Below are 18,165 nucleotides of genomic sequence, written 5' to 3'. Positions count from 1 at the left end.
TTCAAAGAACACGACAGGGATATACGACTCGCCCGTACCCAGACCTCTGCCGTTTCTGAACATACCCACGAGACCGGCCACTATCCTATCTGGAATGAGGTCAAGTTTATTGATCGAGATCCTCACTGGTACACACGTAGGGTCAAGGAAGCTATTTACATAAGACTTCACCCTAACAACATCAACAGGGATAGTGGAATTGAAATTCCTGAAGCATGGATACCCACGATCAAGAAACACCACAACAGGAGAACGGTACAACAGCGGACCACTGAGGGAACAGCTACTCGCCGGAACAACAACGCATCTCTAAACACAAGAAAACACGCGAGAGAAAAAAGTATAAATTGGCGAAAATGTCCAACCCATGCATTTTCCAAAGCGACAGACTACCATAGGTGAAATACACGGGTCTAGATTTAAGCAAGGGCCAAATCTAGCATCTTTAAAAAGTCCACTAAGTTAATTTGAGATTCCAACACCAAAACCGAGATTGTGGCGCATCTCAAAACGCGCGAGAACTTACCACAGAAAAAAAGGTTGATAAAGGCGAGAATCTCTCACACAAGCACTGTCCAAATCGATAGACTTCCACAGGTAAAATACACGTGTGTAGATTAGGGGGAGGGCTTAAAGTAGCATCTTTAAAAAGTTAGGTAACATTTAGTTGGGCTCCCCCCACCTAAAACGCGAGTGTCGCGCATCTCGAAACGCGCGAGAACTTACGAAAGAAAAGAAAGTGTACATAGGTGAGAGTCTGTCGCCCAAACACTGTCCAAATTGATAGACTTCTACAAGTAAGAAACACGTGTGTACATTTGCCAAAGGGCCAAATCTAGCATATTCAAAAAGTGCAGTAAGCATACTTTGAGATGCAGACACCGAAATCGCGCGTGTGGCGCATCTCTAAACACAAGAAAACACGCGAGAGAAAAAAGTATAAATTGGCGAAAATGTCCAACCCATGCATTTTCCAAAGCGACAGACTACCATAGGTGCAATACACGGGTCTAGATTTAAGCAAGGGCCAAATCTAGCATCTTTAAAAAGTCCACTAAGCTAATTTGAGATTCCAACACCAAAACCGAGATTGTGGCGCATCTCAAAACGCGCGAGAACTTACCACAGAAAAGAAGGTTGATAAAGACGAGAATCTCTCACCCAAGCACTGTCCAAATCGATAGACTTCCACAAGTAAAATACACGTGTGTAGATTATGGGGAGAGCTAAAAGCAGCATCTTTAAAAAGTTAGCTAACCATTGGTTGCAATTTCCGCACCTAAAACGCGAGAGTGGCGCATCTCTAAACGCGCGAGAACTTACGAGAGATATAAAAGTTGATATTGGCGAGAATCTCCAACCCAAGCACATCCAAGTCGATAGACTTCCACAAGTGAAATACACGTGTGTAGATTTGCAGGAGGGAAAAAAGTAGCATCTTTAAAAAGTTAGGGAAGCACTGGTTGGGATTCCCGCACCTAAAACGCGAGTGTGGCGCATCTCTAAACGCGCGGGAACTTACCAGGGAAAAGAAAATTGATATGGTGGAAAATTTCCAACCTAAGCACTGTCCAAATCGATAGACTTACACAAGTGAAATACGGTTGTGTAGATTTGATGGAGGGCCAAAACTAGCATTTTTAAAGAGCCTCGTAAGCAAAGTTTGGGTTCCCCACACCAAAAACGCGAGTGTGCCGCATCGCAAAACGCGCGAAAACAGGCGGGTGAAAAAAAGATATAAATGGGCGAGAATCTTTAATCCAGGCATTGTCTACAACGTTACACTTCCACAAGTGAAATACACGTGTGTAGATTTGAGAAAACGCCAAATCTAGCATCTTCAAAAAGTCCAGTAAGCATAGTTTGAGATCACGACACCAAAATCGAGAGTGTGGCGCGTCTCTAAACGCGCGAAAACACGCGAGAGAAAAAAATATAACTGGGCGAGAATCTCCATCCCAAGCATTGCCCAAAGCGACAGACTTCCACAAGCGAAATACACGTGTGTAGATTTGGGGGACGGCCAAATCTAGCATTCTTAAAGAGCCCTTTAAGCATACTTTAGTATCCCCACACCACAAACGCGAGTGTGGCGCATCTCTAAACGCGCGAAAACACACGAGAGAAAAAATATAAGTTGGCGAGAATATTCATCCCAAGCATTGCTCAAAGCGACAGACTTCTACAACTGAAATACACGTGTGTAGATTTGGGGGACGGCCAAATCTAGCATTTTTAAACCGCCCTGTAAGCATACTTTAGTATCGCTATATCAAAAACGCGAGTGTGGCGCATCTCTAAACGCGCGAGAACTTACTAGAGAAAAGAAATTTGATATGGGCGAGAATCTCTTACCCAAGCTTTGTCCAAATCGAAAGACTCCCACAAGTAAAAAATACACGTGTAAATTTAAGAGAGGGCAAAAACTAGTATCTTTGAAAAGCCCAGTGAGCATAGTTTAAGATCCCGACACCAAAAGTTCGAGTGTGCCTCATAACTAAACGCGCGAGAAAAGACAAGGGAAAAGTAAATTGACATCGTTAAAAATATCCATCTAAGCACTGTTTAAATCGATAGACTTCCACAAGTGAAATAAACGTTGGAGATTTGGCAGAGGGTTAAAACTAGCATCTTTAAAAAGCGAGGTAAGCAAAGTTTGGCATCCCCACGTATAAAACGAGGGTGTGCAGCCTCGCTTAACGTGCGAGAACACGCGGGAGAAAAGAAAATTGACATGGAAAAGAATATCTAACCCAAGCACTGTTCAAATCGATAGACTTACACAAGTGAAAAACACTTGTGTAGATTTGGGAGAGGGCCAAACCTAACATTCTTAAAGAGCATTGTAACCATAGTTTGGGATCCCCACACAAAAAACGCGGGTGTGCCATATCGCTAAACACGCGAAAACGCGAAAGTGAAAAAAAGATATAAATGGCCGAGAATCTTTAACGAAAGCACTGTCCAAAGAGACAGACTTCCAGAAGTGAAATACACGTGTGTAGATTTGGGGGAGGGCTAAAAGTAGCATCTTTAAAAAATTAAGTAAGCATTGGTTAAGATCCCCACATCTAAAACGGGAGTGAGGCGCATCTCTAAAGGCACGAGAACTTACGAGAGAAAAGAAAGTTGATAGGGGCGAGAATCTCTTACCCAAGCGTTGCCCATATCGATAGACTTCCACAAGTGAAATACACGTATGCAGATTTGGAGGAGGGCTAAAAGTAGCATCTTTACAAAGTTAGGTAAGCATTGGTTGGGATCCCCGCACCTAAAACGCGAGTGTAGCGCATCTCTAAACGCGCGAGAACTTACGAGAGAAAAGAAAGTTGATATGGGCGAGAATTTCTCTCCCAAGCACTGTCCAAATCGAAAAACTTGAGCAAGTGAAATACACGTGTGTAGATATGGGGGAGGACTAAAAGTAGCATCTTCAAAAGGTTAGGTGAGCATTGGGTCGGATTCCCGCACCTAAAACGCGAGTGTGGCGCATCTCTAACCGCGCGAGAACTTACGAGAGAAAAGAAAGTTGATAGGGGCGAGAATGTTTTAATCAAGCACTGTCCAAATCGATAGACTTCGCTTGCTTTCCTGACACGTTTCATTCAATTCAAGAATTGAACAAAGCGCGGCAAATCTTCGCGCCTTTTCAAACCATCACTTCATTTAGATCATACTGCAATGTCCATGTTATCAAGTCGCCTAAACAATTTATTTAGTACAACAAATTTCCTATCCGCCGTTGATTATAACAAACTCGGTACTGCGCTCTTATTTCGTTATTTATCACCTCGTACGTCATGGCTTTACACGGCTTTATTTATCACCTCGAACCTAACACGGCTTCATGGAATAAATGTACTATGGAAAAACTGCACGAGTCTTCTCGAAAATTCTTCTTCGAAATTCTAACAACTACATTCTCTCCGTGGTATTGAGATGCCATCAGGAAGCATTTCCTCTGAAATCTTCTCATAGCGATTTGTCACTGAAACAGATTATGACGCCTTCCCTGGCCGCAAGACGAAGAACCCTAGTGATAGTATGTAAGCAATGCTAGGAAAATTGCGGACCATTTCTCTGCGGAACTTACAGTAGAAGCCCCGTGCGTCCCGTCATGAACCCCAACAAAGCAAATACATTTAATTTGATTGCGATCAGGGAACTGGTTGTAACTGAAATACTTCATACTTCGACAGTCTTCTGAAGTTTCACACATTTTTATTTTCATTGTATACTGTATTTATCTCTCACTACGTAAATGATTAGCGGAAACATATTCCCCATGCGTTTAGTACAATCTACTTCCATGAAGTAGAAGTACGATCTACCTAGAAGTACGTCGATCTACTTCTAGCCAACGCCTAGACAGCGGCTCTAAACCTAACGAGAGCGGGGGGTGGGGGGTGGGGGGGTGGCTCTCTCAAGGCCGGGCTGAAGACTTGGCCCAGGCACTGGTCTATCTGCTGTTGGTTTGCTGGCGACCAGCTGTCAAAAGCGGAAGGGGGGGGGGGGGGAGTGGAGGGTGTCTTTTGCTGACACCTCCGCTTGCTAGACTTTGAGTTTTCAGTGCCAAATAACCTTGATTTTGACTGTGTTGCTAGACATTTTGCTCAATTGTTGAACCTTGTTTGAGGGTTCTGTGTTGACATGGCACCCTGCTGGATAGGCCCATGCCACGTGGATGCGTGACGAGCCAATCTCGTAGCGAGGGAGTGGTCAGAGCACTTCTGGTTGCTGGGACTGTCTTTGAGCTGTCTGCAGGCATGCTTTTAGGAATACTCTCAGATATACTATATAAAGTCTTTTCACATTCGTAGCCAAATCTTGGAAAAAGAGCCAATGACGAATGATATGGTCCAACCATATCATTTTGTCCGAAACAGTTACATTCGAATCAGTACAGTTCGACTGAAATCATTATCATCTAACATAAGTGATAAATCAACTTGTTTTTCCATTTTAAGCATCGTGTGTATTCTTTATCTGTTTAAAGTGAAAGAAGTATTATTGCCTATTTTGAGAACCACGAGGTTATATTTAACTACTATTAAATTTCGTCTTCGATAAATAAAGTCAGATACTTATTTACTTATTATTTATTAATCTATTTAATTACTTAATAGACCAATTTCGATATGTTAAAATTCAATCTAACACAATAGATCTCAGAGCGAGGCTCTGGGGAATAAGCACCACAAACTCTTTAGTTATTCCCCGCAGCCTCGTACTGAGGTCTTTTGTTTTAGGCTGAATTTTAATATATCGAGATTGGTCTATCACTTAAATCAATTACTTAATGACAAGAAAACGTTAGAAGTATAATTTATCGTTCAGGCCCAAGTTGTTCGACAGCTGGATAACTCTAGATACACCGGGGCCGGGTTTTTCAAAGCCCGAATAAGCTAACCCAGGATTAGCGAGAATTTTGATTTCAGTTTTGTAACTTTTTGGTGAGGTGTTCTGTTTATATTGTTTGCCCTTAGGTTTTGAGCTGTAGTAATCTCAAACTACGCCAAACGTAAGAGGTGAAAAACATTTTTAAACAAGAAAAAATAACACTTCAGTTAACGTTTAATCCTGGGTTAAAGTTAACCGGCTTTCGAACAACCCGGCCCGGATAAATCGCCATCCAGTGGATAACTGTAAACAAAACAAACCACGCTATCCGCTGGATAGTGATTTATCCGGTGCATGGATAGCGTTATCCACCCTTCGAGCAACCCGGGCCTGGGGCCCGTTTCTCGTAGGGCCCGAAAAGTTTTCGCACCCGGAAAGCCGCAGCAAAATCTCAAACCTTATGACTTCACATATTCACGTATTTTTAATATGAAGAGAGGTTCTCTTCATGCAAAAAGTTTCAGGCGTATAAACCTTACTGCTTTTAGATACAGATTAATTAAAAATGGCTTTCGGGCCCCTGATTTCGTTTGCACTGATTTAAGCTGCGGAGGCATGGGACTAGACAGAAGACGAAATCTGTAAAGACAACTTGGCATCTGCACTCTTGATATCGCTGTTTCCTGGTAAATGAAAAACGACCGCAGGAGGATCGTCGGTTGGGTCCTCAAAACCTTCTTGCTTGTATTCATCCTGTATTAGACAATAAAAAAAGACTAAATTCACTCCCATTATTGAAAATGTTGCTTTCCTTCTAGTTTCGTGGACCTACGACTTTAGTTTTCTATATTGAATGTTCCAAAAGAACTTCCGCCATTAACAAACAACATTGAAATTTATTTGCAAGTCTATCTCCAACTCCTTTTATCCAAGGTTTTGCCGAAAAGATTGATTCATGAAAATCGAACATAGCCTTATTCGCAGAGAAAAGTGTTGGCAGGGGAAACACAAAATGCCTCTCTTTCTCCCTCTTAGCGTCTCTATGTGATTTCTCAACAAAACTACTCATTAATATGTTTAGTCCAATTCTACTCTTATACTAATGCAAAGGCTGCAATCTTATTGGATGAACTAGCGTACACTATGAGCGATTAGTGTGTAGTGTAGTGGCCATGGATTTTCTGGTTTTTCGGAAGAACATTTAGAAACAAATGGACAATTAAGTTACGTTACAATCTTAGATCATTTTAGCATTCTTTTTTTGAATTACAGTCGAACCTCCTGTAAGCGACCATCCAAAATGTTAAGCCTAGGCGGTCGCTTATGGGAGGTGGTCGCTTACCAGAGCTTGGACCATATTGGGTCAAAATTTTGCCTCATTTGCATATGATAACTGCAGAGACTTTCCACATGCTTTAAAGAAATTTCTTTCTCGTGCACTAACCAGGAATGAGATAATGTTACAAAACCTTATCATCCAATTTCTGCTTTTTTATCTGTCAAATGGTCGATTACGAGAGGTTAAAAGCAAAAGAAAGTTTCAAACTTTTAGCTCTCAAAGTGGTCGTGGTCGCTCGCGAGAGGTGGTCGCTTTCAAGAGGTTCCAAATGCAGGGATTTTACTTGGAAACGTTTGGTAACTTGGAAAACTGGTCGCTGAGGAGAGGTGGTCGCTAACAGAGGCTTGACCGTAGTTTTAATTACCTTCAAATCAGTCTTGGTGGCTCTGTGACAACGACCCAAGATGGCGGCGCGATCATGACGTAACTCTTATTTTTAATTACGTCAATGTGTAATGTTGCTGACCTCAAAAGAACTTTTTCATCGCACTATAATGGGGTTAGAGGTCCTGAGATTGCATTATCACTCCTTACTCGGTGGTAAGAGAACAAACAAGCCTATGTGTAAGTAGATAAAAGTACAATACCGAGCAATTTTGCCTTTGAAGAAAGGTAGTCAATGACGTTTCATGATTGAAACGTCACATTGAGGACTGACCTGCATAGCTGCGACGCTCTCGTCGCAGTGCGAGATTTTCAACTTGTCCATTATCAAGTCGATCTTTTCTTCAACTGAAGCACAACATCAATACATATACCAAAATCAGTGTTTGGTTTATTAAATTACAAAATATTAAAAGGATAAAGTTGAAAACTTGTACAATAAGAACACTTTACAGCTTTTCAAAATTTCACAAGAGCTTAAAACTCTTTGTTTTCACTCACATTTGGATAAACGCGTTTTTATTGAAATGATGCTATCTACAATAACTAAATGAAAGTATGATTTTTAATGCTCTTCCAGTCTCTTTCTTTTAGACATAGGGGCGACACTTAGAACACACAACGTTTTGACAACCATTGCGCAGCTGAACCTGCTTATATCATTAGCAACATTCACTTACCGGACAAAGGAAATGATCCACCGTATTTCGTGAGATAACGTTCGGTGAGCAATGGAAACAAGCGATCGCGATAAAAGTTCTTGTACTGATTCCGACGGTTTTCTGCGTCCTGCCAACGTAAAAGTCCAAATGTAATAAATTAGAAGGTTTTGCAATTGAAATTCATTAGTTCTTTTCTTACCAAGCGATTCTCAATCGCGCAATTTATACTTTCAGTATCACTTAGCACGAATTTCCCACATGATTTCGTTTCCCTGCTAACAGGGCTCCAAGTCAATGCAGAAACAGATGATTCGCATGTATTATAAGGGTAATGAAAAACGATCGTTTTTGAGTTGTTTACTAATAGCTTCGGCCTCAATTGTTTTAGTTTATGTTATAAAAATTACGACAACGCAATTTCAGATTTGCTGTGTATCTTAAAGGAGATTTCCTGGTACTACGAACTTCTTGAAAGGAAATGAACGAATAAAAGAACATGATACTCAAAAGGTCGCAATCCATCAAACTTGAGACAATATAAACGAATTGAAGGTAAATGTTGAACATCAGAGAATTCAACATCCATATCACTTTTGTTGTTGCTTTTAGGTCGTTTACCTCCTCCCGAGGGTTACCCATCGCATTGAAGTAACACAATGTAACTGGAACGGACAGCAGGTTGAACGGTACAACGATGCAATGTAAATTCCTGTACTGATTTTCAACAACGGCACGTGCAAATTTCCATTCGACTTCTGCATTGGTCTAAAAGAAATTAAGGGATTAATGAACAAGTGGTTGAGATACCAATACTTGGCGACTGTCCTCGTTCTTTCATTTGATGAATTTATGACTCCATCTTGCGTTTGTTGATGATAGAACTATGTGATTAATCTAATTAAAAGTAATGAAAGCAGATTTTATTTTACATTTTATTTTGATCTTTATTAGACGCAACAGGTCGCAACAGTGTCCTATACAAACTCCCTAAAAAAACTTTTAAAACGCGCCCTCAGTAGCTCCCTATTTTTAGCATTAAATACTGAACAACTTCAAATTCAAGTTCAAATTCAAATTCAAATTCCGGAGAAGTTTTTCACTAGACCACCAAATGTGCATGCACTCAGATTGAATGGCATTTGAATTTCCCTAATAAATACGGAAAGAGTGAATGATTTCTTAGGCCTTAGGCCAGCACTTTACTGGCCCCTGGGTCGTAATTTCTGTTGTTAAGGGTTTCTCCGTGTTTCAGCTGTACAAGTGCAATCAGAAAATGAAACGTTATTTTTAAATGGTTTATCTCACCTTGACATTGTCGTAAGTGTTTGACAGTAGAGCTACCAGCATGTTGACCAGCATGATAACCGACAAAATGAGGAATGCCAAGAATAAAGTCAGAACAACCTTGGTGGCAGAGCTGGTATGGGAGCGCATATCGCCCAGGCCTGTTAGGCCAAACACAGACCAGATTAGGCTCCCAGATGTCTTAAACAAGCTAAAAAAAAGAGAACAAAGTTCGATTTCCTTACCTATCCTATCTGCTAAGGTATTTCCATTGTATAACTTGGCGGTCAAAGGTACTTTCAACAACGACAATAGCAGATGACGATTTAAGTATCATGTAAATCGTGCCAACATTGCGATGGAGGTAGACAGTACATATTTTAGAAGTTACCAAACAACTCAATTTAAACTGACTTTTTAAAATGCAAGAGTTAGGAGTACTTCGCCACTGATAACAAGCCTTGCTTCTCGTTTTATCACGCCTTAAAGTATTTGTTTTCCTTGGTTACGCAGTATGAGGTACAAGTGCCATTTTTAGCAGCAGAGTTTCCGACTCTGATTATCCAATCGCTAAGTGAATTGAGTACCCATCCGTACTCCGAAAACAGTAAAACCGAGTCACTCCAGAGAGGAGCAAAGAGAATATGCGGGATGAGGCATGTTGTGCCGTAACTACTAGGACAAAAATCGGGAGCGTAGTAAAACCAAAGCAATTGCCCAATTACTTTCTAGACTCACTCTATTCCTCTAGGTAACTCATAATTACAAAACGAGTATGTCACAGGATGTTGCACTACTCACCATTCAAGTGCTCCATGTTCACAATACCTGAACGGAAACGAAATGACAGAAAACGTGTTAAGAGTGCAGATGGGGTTAACCCTTAACGTGTAAGTACGCGGTTCGTAATACAATTTCTGACGTTCTTTCATAAGTTCGAAGTGTTCCGACGGTCTTTAACAATAACCAGAGATTGCGACAGATATTCCAAATTTCTCAGTCTTAACCTAACATGCACTCTCATAAGATATATGGGTTATTGACCGAGTGTGAGGTCAAGATGGCTGGACATTGGCCAAGTTCTTTTTTTTTTGCGTGTTTATGGACTGAGACGGAGTCGAGGTCCATGAACACGCAAAAAAAAGAACGAGGTCAATATCCAGCCATCTTGACCGAACAAGCTTGGTCAATAAAGGATTTATTATATGGCTTTCGGAGAATTTCTCTTGTGGGACACGGCGGGTAGTCCCGAGCGGGCAAGATAGATTCATCTTGCCCGCTCGGGTAGCCAATCACAGCGCAGGATTTGATTCATCTTGCCCGCTCACGGAGCTAGCCTTATAATAAATATCAATTCAGGTCAACACGAACCACTTCCAAACATCTATATCGCAAAATGTCCGAGACTTTTCCAACAAAAGCCGCTATGCGGAGAGTGTAATTTTTCTTTCATTATTTCCAATTTATATCCTTAGGTAGCTCGAAGAAAGTAGCAGCAATGCTACTCTGTAAATTCGAGGTTATATAAAATTTACTGATGATAATGATGATGATGATGATGATGAATCCGAAAAGAGAACAAAGCATTCACTCACGAGTGATATTCTGCCTGGTATTCTGTTTGATTATGTGTTGGAGTCAAGTATGACATCTCTGCTGTGTAAATCTTTGTTATGGCCAACGAGAATGCCGCGATGACGAAACCAAACTGCAGGAGGATGATTAGCAAATCGACAAACATCCGAAATAAAGCCAGCTGCAACGGTCCGACAACAGCACTAACCGCCAGGAGGCTGGAGAGGCGCATTACCAGTAGCAGTGTGTTTACACCGTAAAGGCGGTTCGTCACTTCCAACAAACTATTGTGGTAAGGGTCACCGCCACGGACTATGGTCACTATTCGGAGGAAGATGATCCCGATATAGACAAAAAGTGTTAAAACGTCCACGTAATTCCACATGTCCCTGCAAACGAGCATGAAGTCACAATTTCAAGAAATAAATCAACGCAAAATGCAAACAAATGTGACCTTATTCTTTGCTCCGACAATTAAAAACAAAAGAGAGAATTTGTATGCAAACTCAGTTTTGCTGGGCTATGTCTCTTATCAACAAAAAGAGGAAATTTAGAGTTGTTTTGAGGCAACTCCATGAAGCATATTGATCATGATACCTGTAGTATGTACTTGCATGTACAACAAACCAAATAAATACCAGAAATTCAATTGCAATTTATCAATTGTTTAAAGAATTTAAAAACAAACATAACTGTCAACTCGCTGTCGATTAGTCAAAACCCGCCATTTCATGATTATATCATTTTGCAAGTAGGAAATACTTACGGTAACAAAACAAAAGAATAGAACTGTATAAGGAATGCAATATGTGACAAAAGAATAACTTACTTGAAGTATTTCAATGGTGAACCTTTGTATTGTTGGTACTCGCTAAGGACCAAACCGCAGAAAAAGACAAAGATCAAGTATTCTTCGATCGTTGGTTCAACAGAAGAAGCCATGATGCAAACACGGATGTGAATTGCAATGAATACCACTTGACTGAGTTTGTCTTTCACAAATATGACGAAAGGAGTAGTCAGGTAATCGAGGTAGCAGTCTGGTGAAAGCAAAATATCAATTACCAGTCAGTCAGGTCAACGAATTAGTCGGTCAGAAGGTTGCTCTGTGGTGGGCCAGTTAGTCAGTCAGTCATTTGGGCAATCGATCAGTCACTCACTGACCGTGGCACTTTCAATTCGTGGCTCATTCAATCGGTTGATCGGTCGATTGATGGATGGATGGATGGATGGATGGATGGATGGATGGATAGGTGGATTGATTGATTGATTGATTGATTGATTGATTGATTGATTGATTGATTGATTGATTGATTGATTGGTGGCTATGTAGGTCGGTCGGTGGGTTGGGCAGTCAGTCAGTCAGTCAGTCAGTCAATCAATCAATCAGCCACCACTTAGTCACACAATCAATCATGAAACCACTTTCTCGCTCACTTACTATTCACCCCAAATGTCAGCCACCCGGTCAATCGGTCAGTCCCTCAGTCCCTCAGTCCCTCAGTCAGTCAATCAGTCAATCAGTCAATCAGTCAATCAGTCAGTCAGTCAGTCAGTCAGTCAGATAAACAAACAAACAAGCAAGCCAACTAGCTAGCCAACCACCCGAACATGCAGCTATTCAATTAAGAAGCCACTCTTCCAAACAACTAGCCAGTCAACTAACGCTCGCCCAGCCAACCTTTAGCTTACTTGTCTACAATTGTAGCTAGTCGGTCTTTATACCTAGCATACCCAGCCGTGGTTGTTTCTCCTCTGTGACCAATGTTTGAGTTTGGTCTTGAATTTTTGTGTTCGATCTCTGACGTCTCTGACAAATAAACAAGACAAACAAATTTGGCAATTTATACAAAAAAAGTATGGGTTGATGTCCATGCCGACAAGAATTAAAGTATACCTGTACCTTGTTTTGGTCCTGGTGGAAAGCATATCCAATTATAGGCATTAGAAGTGGAGTCAAGATGGTATCTATCAGGATAAGCAGGTACAAAAGGGCTCGAAACTTTCCATGAGGTTTTAAATCTTTAGGCAAACCAAGGTTCCACCTCATTTTGAATCTCTTGTACAATAATGGGTGGGAAACAAACTGCAAGATAAGAGGAAGACATATACAGGTATACAGATAATCGAGGTTCGACTGTACATCTCTTCTAAGTGGCCCGGTTCGCTACTGTGATTTCATTATTTAGAGTAAGTGGTGAAACTACTTTATAAAACTCTCTCTTAGCTTAATCTTCCTTAAAATTAATCTTGCTTAATCTTAGTGATTATTCTTTACCATAAGTGATGGCCTGCTTGTATAGCACATGCGTGGCAGTGGCTGTGCATGGTATGTTTTTTCGCGTTTAGAAAGAAGTTCCAAACAAAAACAGGCACGATCATCATGCTAACTGCTCTGTGTACAAGAAGCTATCTTTCGTGAAAAGGATATATACTTACCTTCTTTTGTGAATGAACTATTGCATCATCCGTTATGTCACTCAGCATTGAGCCACAGCGATCAGCATTTTCAGGTACGTCGCTTATAACCAACTGCTCACTAGCAGTCACCTGATCAATAAGCTGTACAGCGAAGTCTTCAGTCTGGTCTGCGAGCTTGTTTAAGAACTCAGTGTTCTCTGTGTAAGTATCAGCTAAAGTTTGCAACGTGAGGTTAACCTTAGATCAGATGTTAAAAAAGAAAAGTCACAAATGTTTAGTTTTACATAAAACCGAATTTCACGACATTTCTAGGACAGTTATGTTCCAAAACTAGGCTCGATAGAAATTTGATGAAATAGAAAGTTGAGATAAATGGTATCATTATAATCCATGCTAGCCAAGGGCATTAGCAGGGAAAACCGGGATCAGTTGGCAGACTTGCCTAGATGGTGTTTCATGGTTTTCCTTCGTGGGTATGTTAGTCCTTCAGGGAGGTCTCTAGAATTCAGCTTTTTGGAGCTGGGAGGCCCTGTGGTAATGCAACGCAATGCGATGTAAAGCCCCTAATGTTTTAGGCCAAGCCCTTGAGCTTGATTAATCCCCCTTTAATACCCCAATACTTGGTAGCCGCTGATAGAGATTTTATGCCGTTAAATTAAAGCCTCTTACATCAAAAGCTGTTGTTATCGGATCTCTGCAAGAACACAAATTTTTGGCAGTCACAATATTTTTGATGTTGTCGACATTCCATTGTTCTCCTGCGGGACTTTTGCCGCTCTTTATTAGTTTCTGTAGCGCCTTTTCCCCTGAGGACAAGAAAGAAAATAACTTTGGGTGGTGAAGGAAACTCAATCCAAAAGGTAGTATCGTCTCTTATTTTCTTTCTCGTTTGCTATAGTCGTCTTTTTTCTTCTTTCTTTCTTTCTTTCTTTCTTTCTTTCTTTCTTTCTTTCTTTCTATCTTTCTATCTTTCTATCTTTCTATCTTTCTATCTTTCTTTCTTTCTTTCTTTCTTTCTTTCTTTCTATCTTTCTTTCTTTCTTTCTTTCTTTCTTTCTTTCTTTCTTTCTTTCTTTCTTTCTTTCTTTCTTTCTTTTCTCGTGTGTCATTCTTTATTAGTGCTTGAAAGATTTTTCGTAATTCTACTTCCGAGTTACAATAAAGATAAGATAAGATAAGAACTTTATTAACGTGTCGAGGTCGCTAGCATACAATTAATGTATTCTAATTGGGGACACCTAACTACGATTACTTATCTAATAATTAATAAAATATGAAATACATGAACGCATGTAAGTGTTTTAAAATATATATATAAAACAAACAGTGAGTCATGCAGTAAGATCAAGTGTTAGTTGTTACGTAAAGAACAGTCTTTACGAATACTGTCCAGCAGGCTAATGAAATCAACCAATTTGATGCGCTTTTTAAAAGTGTGCAATGATTCAGAAGATCAAATAGATTTGTCGAGTTTCGACCAAATGACAGGGCCTAAATAAGTCAGGCTATGTTTGCCATGAGCAACAGTCCGAAATCTGGGTATGGTGAAATCAGAATTTCTAAGGTGATACTGAGAATTCCTTGTAACATCACAATTATCTTGCTGGGAAAATAATAGGGAATTGGAATAAATCGCAGAAACAAGGGCTTGTTCTTGCCACGATATTAGTTATATCACACAAAAAATACGCCTTATTTAAGTAACGAGGAAAGCTAACAAACCTTCGCTGGCATCTTGATCGTGCGTCACGAGCTCCACTTCCTCTATTTCGCCACCACCTGAGGAAAAACTTTGCTTTTATTATATTCAAATTAATGGATTTTCATGACGACATGAAACGGATCACAGGTCCCCAACTGAATTAAACGGTAAGCCCATAAAGTTCCCCGGCACTGGTATAGCAAACATTTAGCACAAGGGAGGGTTTCTATAAAAGTAAAGTATATGGATCGGCGCTTGTACTTGAAGAAAAAGCCTAGAAGTAGGTGGTCGTTACAAAAAAGTAACCGTTAGAGGAATTTGTGGTCGGCTCAAGCTGGATCTTCTATTTTAGTTTTATTTTTGTAAAACTTTTTCTATATATTTATAAAAAAAAAACGTTGTTAATATATTTTCTTTTAACTCATCCAATAATCAAGCTATCGCTATTTATCAATAGAATAATTACCTGTTTCCTTGACCTTACTTCTACTCTTCTTATAAGTCCGGAAGTCCAGGAATGTGGCTGCCCTTGTAAAGTCTCTGACCTTCCTCACTTTATTCATCTTTAACGTGTTCTGTAAAGCAGCCTAATTTCTAAGGGAAAAAAAAATTTGGTTGGTTTGCAGTTTAATCAAATTGCGGATTCACCCATGCTGCTTTCTGAGTTTATTGGCCTTCTACGTGATCCGCTTATTTAGAACTTGATTGGTGAATCCAGATGAACGTATATCGACAATTGCGATCAAAACACTCTTTACGAAGTAATTTATGCCGACTTTTGCTCGATATAACCCTCAATACAACTGCAGTTTTCATTAAATTTGACACATGCCCATTAATGCGATTCATTATTGAGAAATTCACACAGAAGGCAGGACGTTTGGACGACCACATTTAAAAGGGTCGCCTACTTTTGAACTACAAGGAAATGGAAACCCTATATTCTCAATTGACGACTACTATGATAATAATATTCTAGTATCAGAAACCCTCAGGATCAAAATGACACGGCTTTAATATAATATGGCCGATTTCACATAAACCGCGACGTTTGGAGACAATTACCTTCAAAAGAGAAGTCTGATTGAAGGACGGGGTGACAAATACACGAAAGTTATTTTCTTTTGTGATATAACATGCATGTTGAATTCTCTCGCTGATGTCTCTTAAGTTTCCACTGTATTCTAATCACAAAGAAATTCTCATCTTAATTTCAAGTTTTTCTACCGAACTTTTAATCAGGCCTCAACTACAGATAGGACGTCTTTTGTTGTTTTTGTCGTTATGAGAGTGACTTAGAGGTAGTAGAATGCCCAAAATTAAACAAATATACATGTATATATTTTAAATAAACTGTGTTTACTATCATAAACTGTTTTTATCATCATATTTAGTCTTAACTAAATATTCAAAATGTAGCAAGAGACTTATTGGCGTCAAAAAGCAAATTCCTTAGAACTTACAGACACACGAAACACATAATGCCGTGGTAAATATTAAAACAACAAAACAAAACAAAACGAACTGAACTTCACTGTGTTTTGCTTTTCGGAACGGAGCAGAAATTTACAGTTGATTGATGTACATCAGTTTCAAAAAATGCCAAACTTTACAAAATAATAGTCTACCTCAAAATAGTTTTGAGATCGCCTCATAATGTTAGCCTGCAGTACAGGCGGACTAGCGGGGCAGAGAGCGACCACGTCGCCACCACGACGCCACCACGAGCGCGAAGCGTTCGTCGAAAAAGAAAATCCACTCGTTCTGCACGCGACATAGTTTACATTCAGTTTACAAATAGTTTCGTTTTCTACCCGTGTCTCTTCTTGAATTTACTGGGTATAAAACAAATATTAGTTTAAGAAATATTTCCAAAGCGGAATTTTCTTGTTTTGCAAGATAAGTCATTTGTGAAAGGAAGCTGAAAACGAGCGCCGCCGGTAATATTTTATGCCAGCGGAGTAGTAGCACCCCAATTAGAATGAAAAAAAGGTATTTGTTACCTTCGCTCAGTGAAAACCTGTCTTGTATTCTTTTTTTAAAAGTTGGAAGAAGGAGTTTATACGTTTGTAAGAAATTCGCAAATGCGTGACTCAGTGAACAGGAGTGTAATTGACAAAACGTGTCAGCTGTTCTCGACAAGCCTTCAATATAACATCAAATTTGGCTTTCACCAATCGGTGGAGAACACAATTTGCCTTTAATTTACGAGGTATTCGCAAATAATAAGGCTTAATTGCAGTTTAACAGACAACTCTTGCTGAGTTGACATTAAAGGATAATTAATGTCTTATTTAAATAAAAACCTTTCTTCAGCTTTTTTTAGATATCTATTTACATTCTTTTATCTTACAAATGACTGTAGTAATAAGAAATAGTCTTCTTGATCCGTTCTAGCTTGTATTCCTAACAAAATCTCTTTTTTTTTCTCTTTCTGAATTGATCTTTACGATTGTTGTTTTACGCTTTGGCTGATCTTTGATGGAGGCATCAGTGATCTCGTTTAGTTTTACTTTATGATTAGTACACTGCCAAGCTGAAATTTATCTACAGGTATTGTTCGGCAAGTTACTTTGTATGTGAAATGCGTTTTTCTGACTTTTTTTTTTTTCAGTTTCCCTTAGTCTATTTAAGTTCTATGAAAAAAAGTGTTTTTTATCGTTTTTTACCCTCTGTATTGTAATTAGAAATACATTTCGCTGTATTCATATTACATAGTTAATCAGTTTCTACACATCACAGCTGCATTGGAATAGCTCACAGGGAGCGTAATTTTTACAATTTTTTATGGTGAGAGGTCATACCCGACCAGTGGCCGAATTTCAATGTTCAAAATGTTGTTAAAATGTATTGATATGAAATACATGTAGAGCCAGTTCTTAAAAGCTTTTCTAAAACACGTTATGTTGCCACGATGCTAACCGTCAAGATTCCTCGAATTTACTGTTTTCATGGAGCAGTAATCTGCAGTTGATCTGCCGATCACATTCTGACAAAAGAAGCAACTTTTCAGCGTGTGGTATGTAGGAAATATGTCCAACGCCAAGAAATTACATTTCTCTCCGTACCGTCTCCTCAATTTGCAAAGCGGAAAAGAGACACTACGTCTTCTACGGAACAGTATTCATGCTAAACGAGTTTTGTTTCAGGATGAAAATAAGATAAAATGCCAAAGGCAGTATTAACGTGTTAACAGTAACGAGTACTATTACACTTGTAGATGATAAAAAAAAGACCTTTCTTACCTTAGTTCTTGTTTCTTTAAGTGCTAGAGGAAAGATTGAATTCTCCACAAAACTCGCCAATTTACGCCCAGTGGCTTTCAACTGGGCTAAATAGAAAATTAAGCTCGTAAAGTGACATCATGAAGTCAGAAGTTTCAGCACACATTTAAGTAATAAAATGTGACGTTTGGCTTTTAACCAATCACAAACGTCAAATTATCTTTTATTTGCAAT

At 39.5% G+C, this 18,165-nt stretch overlaps 1 protein-coding gene across 3 annotated transcripts; it reads right to left on the bottom strand.

Annotated features, from left to right (window-relative positions):
- Positions 1-4,201: 4,201 nt before the first annotated feature.
- LOC110043764 (short transient receptor potential channel 5-like) lies at positions 4,202-18,088 on the bottom strand. 3 transcript variants are annotated; one of them, XM_020749267.2, is made up of 15 exons: positions 17,953-18,088; positions 15,174-15,301; positions 14,728-14,784; positions 13,675-13,811; positions 13,024-13,242; positions 12,488-12,670; positions 12,319-12,394; positions 11,414-11,624; positions 10,605-10,973; positions 9,811-9,837; positions 9,031-9,220; positions 8,344-8,490; positions 7,744-7,852; positions 7,338-7,411; positions 4,202-6,093 (listed from the first exon to the last, which is right to left on the bottom strand). In XM_020749267.2, the coding sequence occupies exons 2-15, from the start codon at positions 15,268-15,270 to the stop codon at positions 5,962-5,964; spliced, it is 2,028 nt and encodes a 675-aa protein (XP_020604926.2). In that variant the 5' UTR covers positions 15,271-15,301; positions 17,953-18,088; the 3' UTR covers positions 4,202-5,961. The 3 variants fall into 3 exon arrangements, with proteins under 3 accessions (XP_020604926.2, XP_020604923.2, XP_020604925.2); XM_020749264.2 differs by having other exon boundaries at positions 12,310-12,394; positions 17,953-18,087; XM_020749266.2 differs by lacking the exon at positions 17,953-18,088 and adding an exon at positions 16,711-16,838 and having other exon boundaries at positions 12,310-12,394.
- Positions 18,089-18,165: the final 77 nt, after the last annotated feature.

The sequence above is a fragment of the Orbicella faveolata genome, unplaced genomic scaffold (assembly GCF_042242905.1).
Source record: "Orbicella faveolata isolate gen_17 unplaced genomic scaffold, um_ofav_v1 contig_1, whole genome shotgun sequence".
Taxonomy (NCBI): domain Eukaryota; kingdom Metazoa; phylum Cnidaria; class Anthozoa; order Scleractinia; family Merulinidae; genus Orbicella; species Orbicella faveolata.
This window is presented reverse-complemented; position numbering and strand designations above follow the sequence as displayed.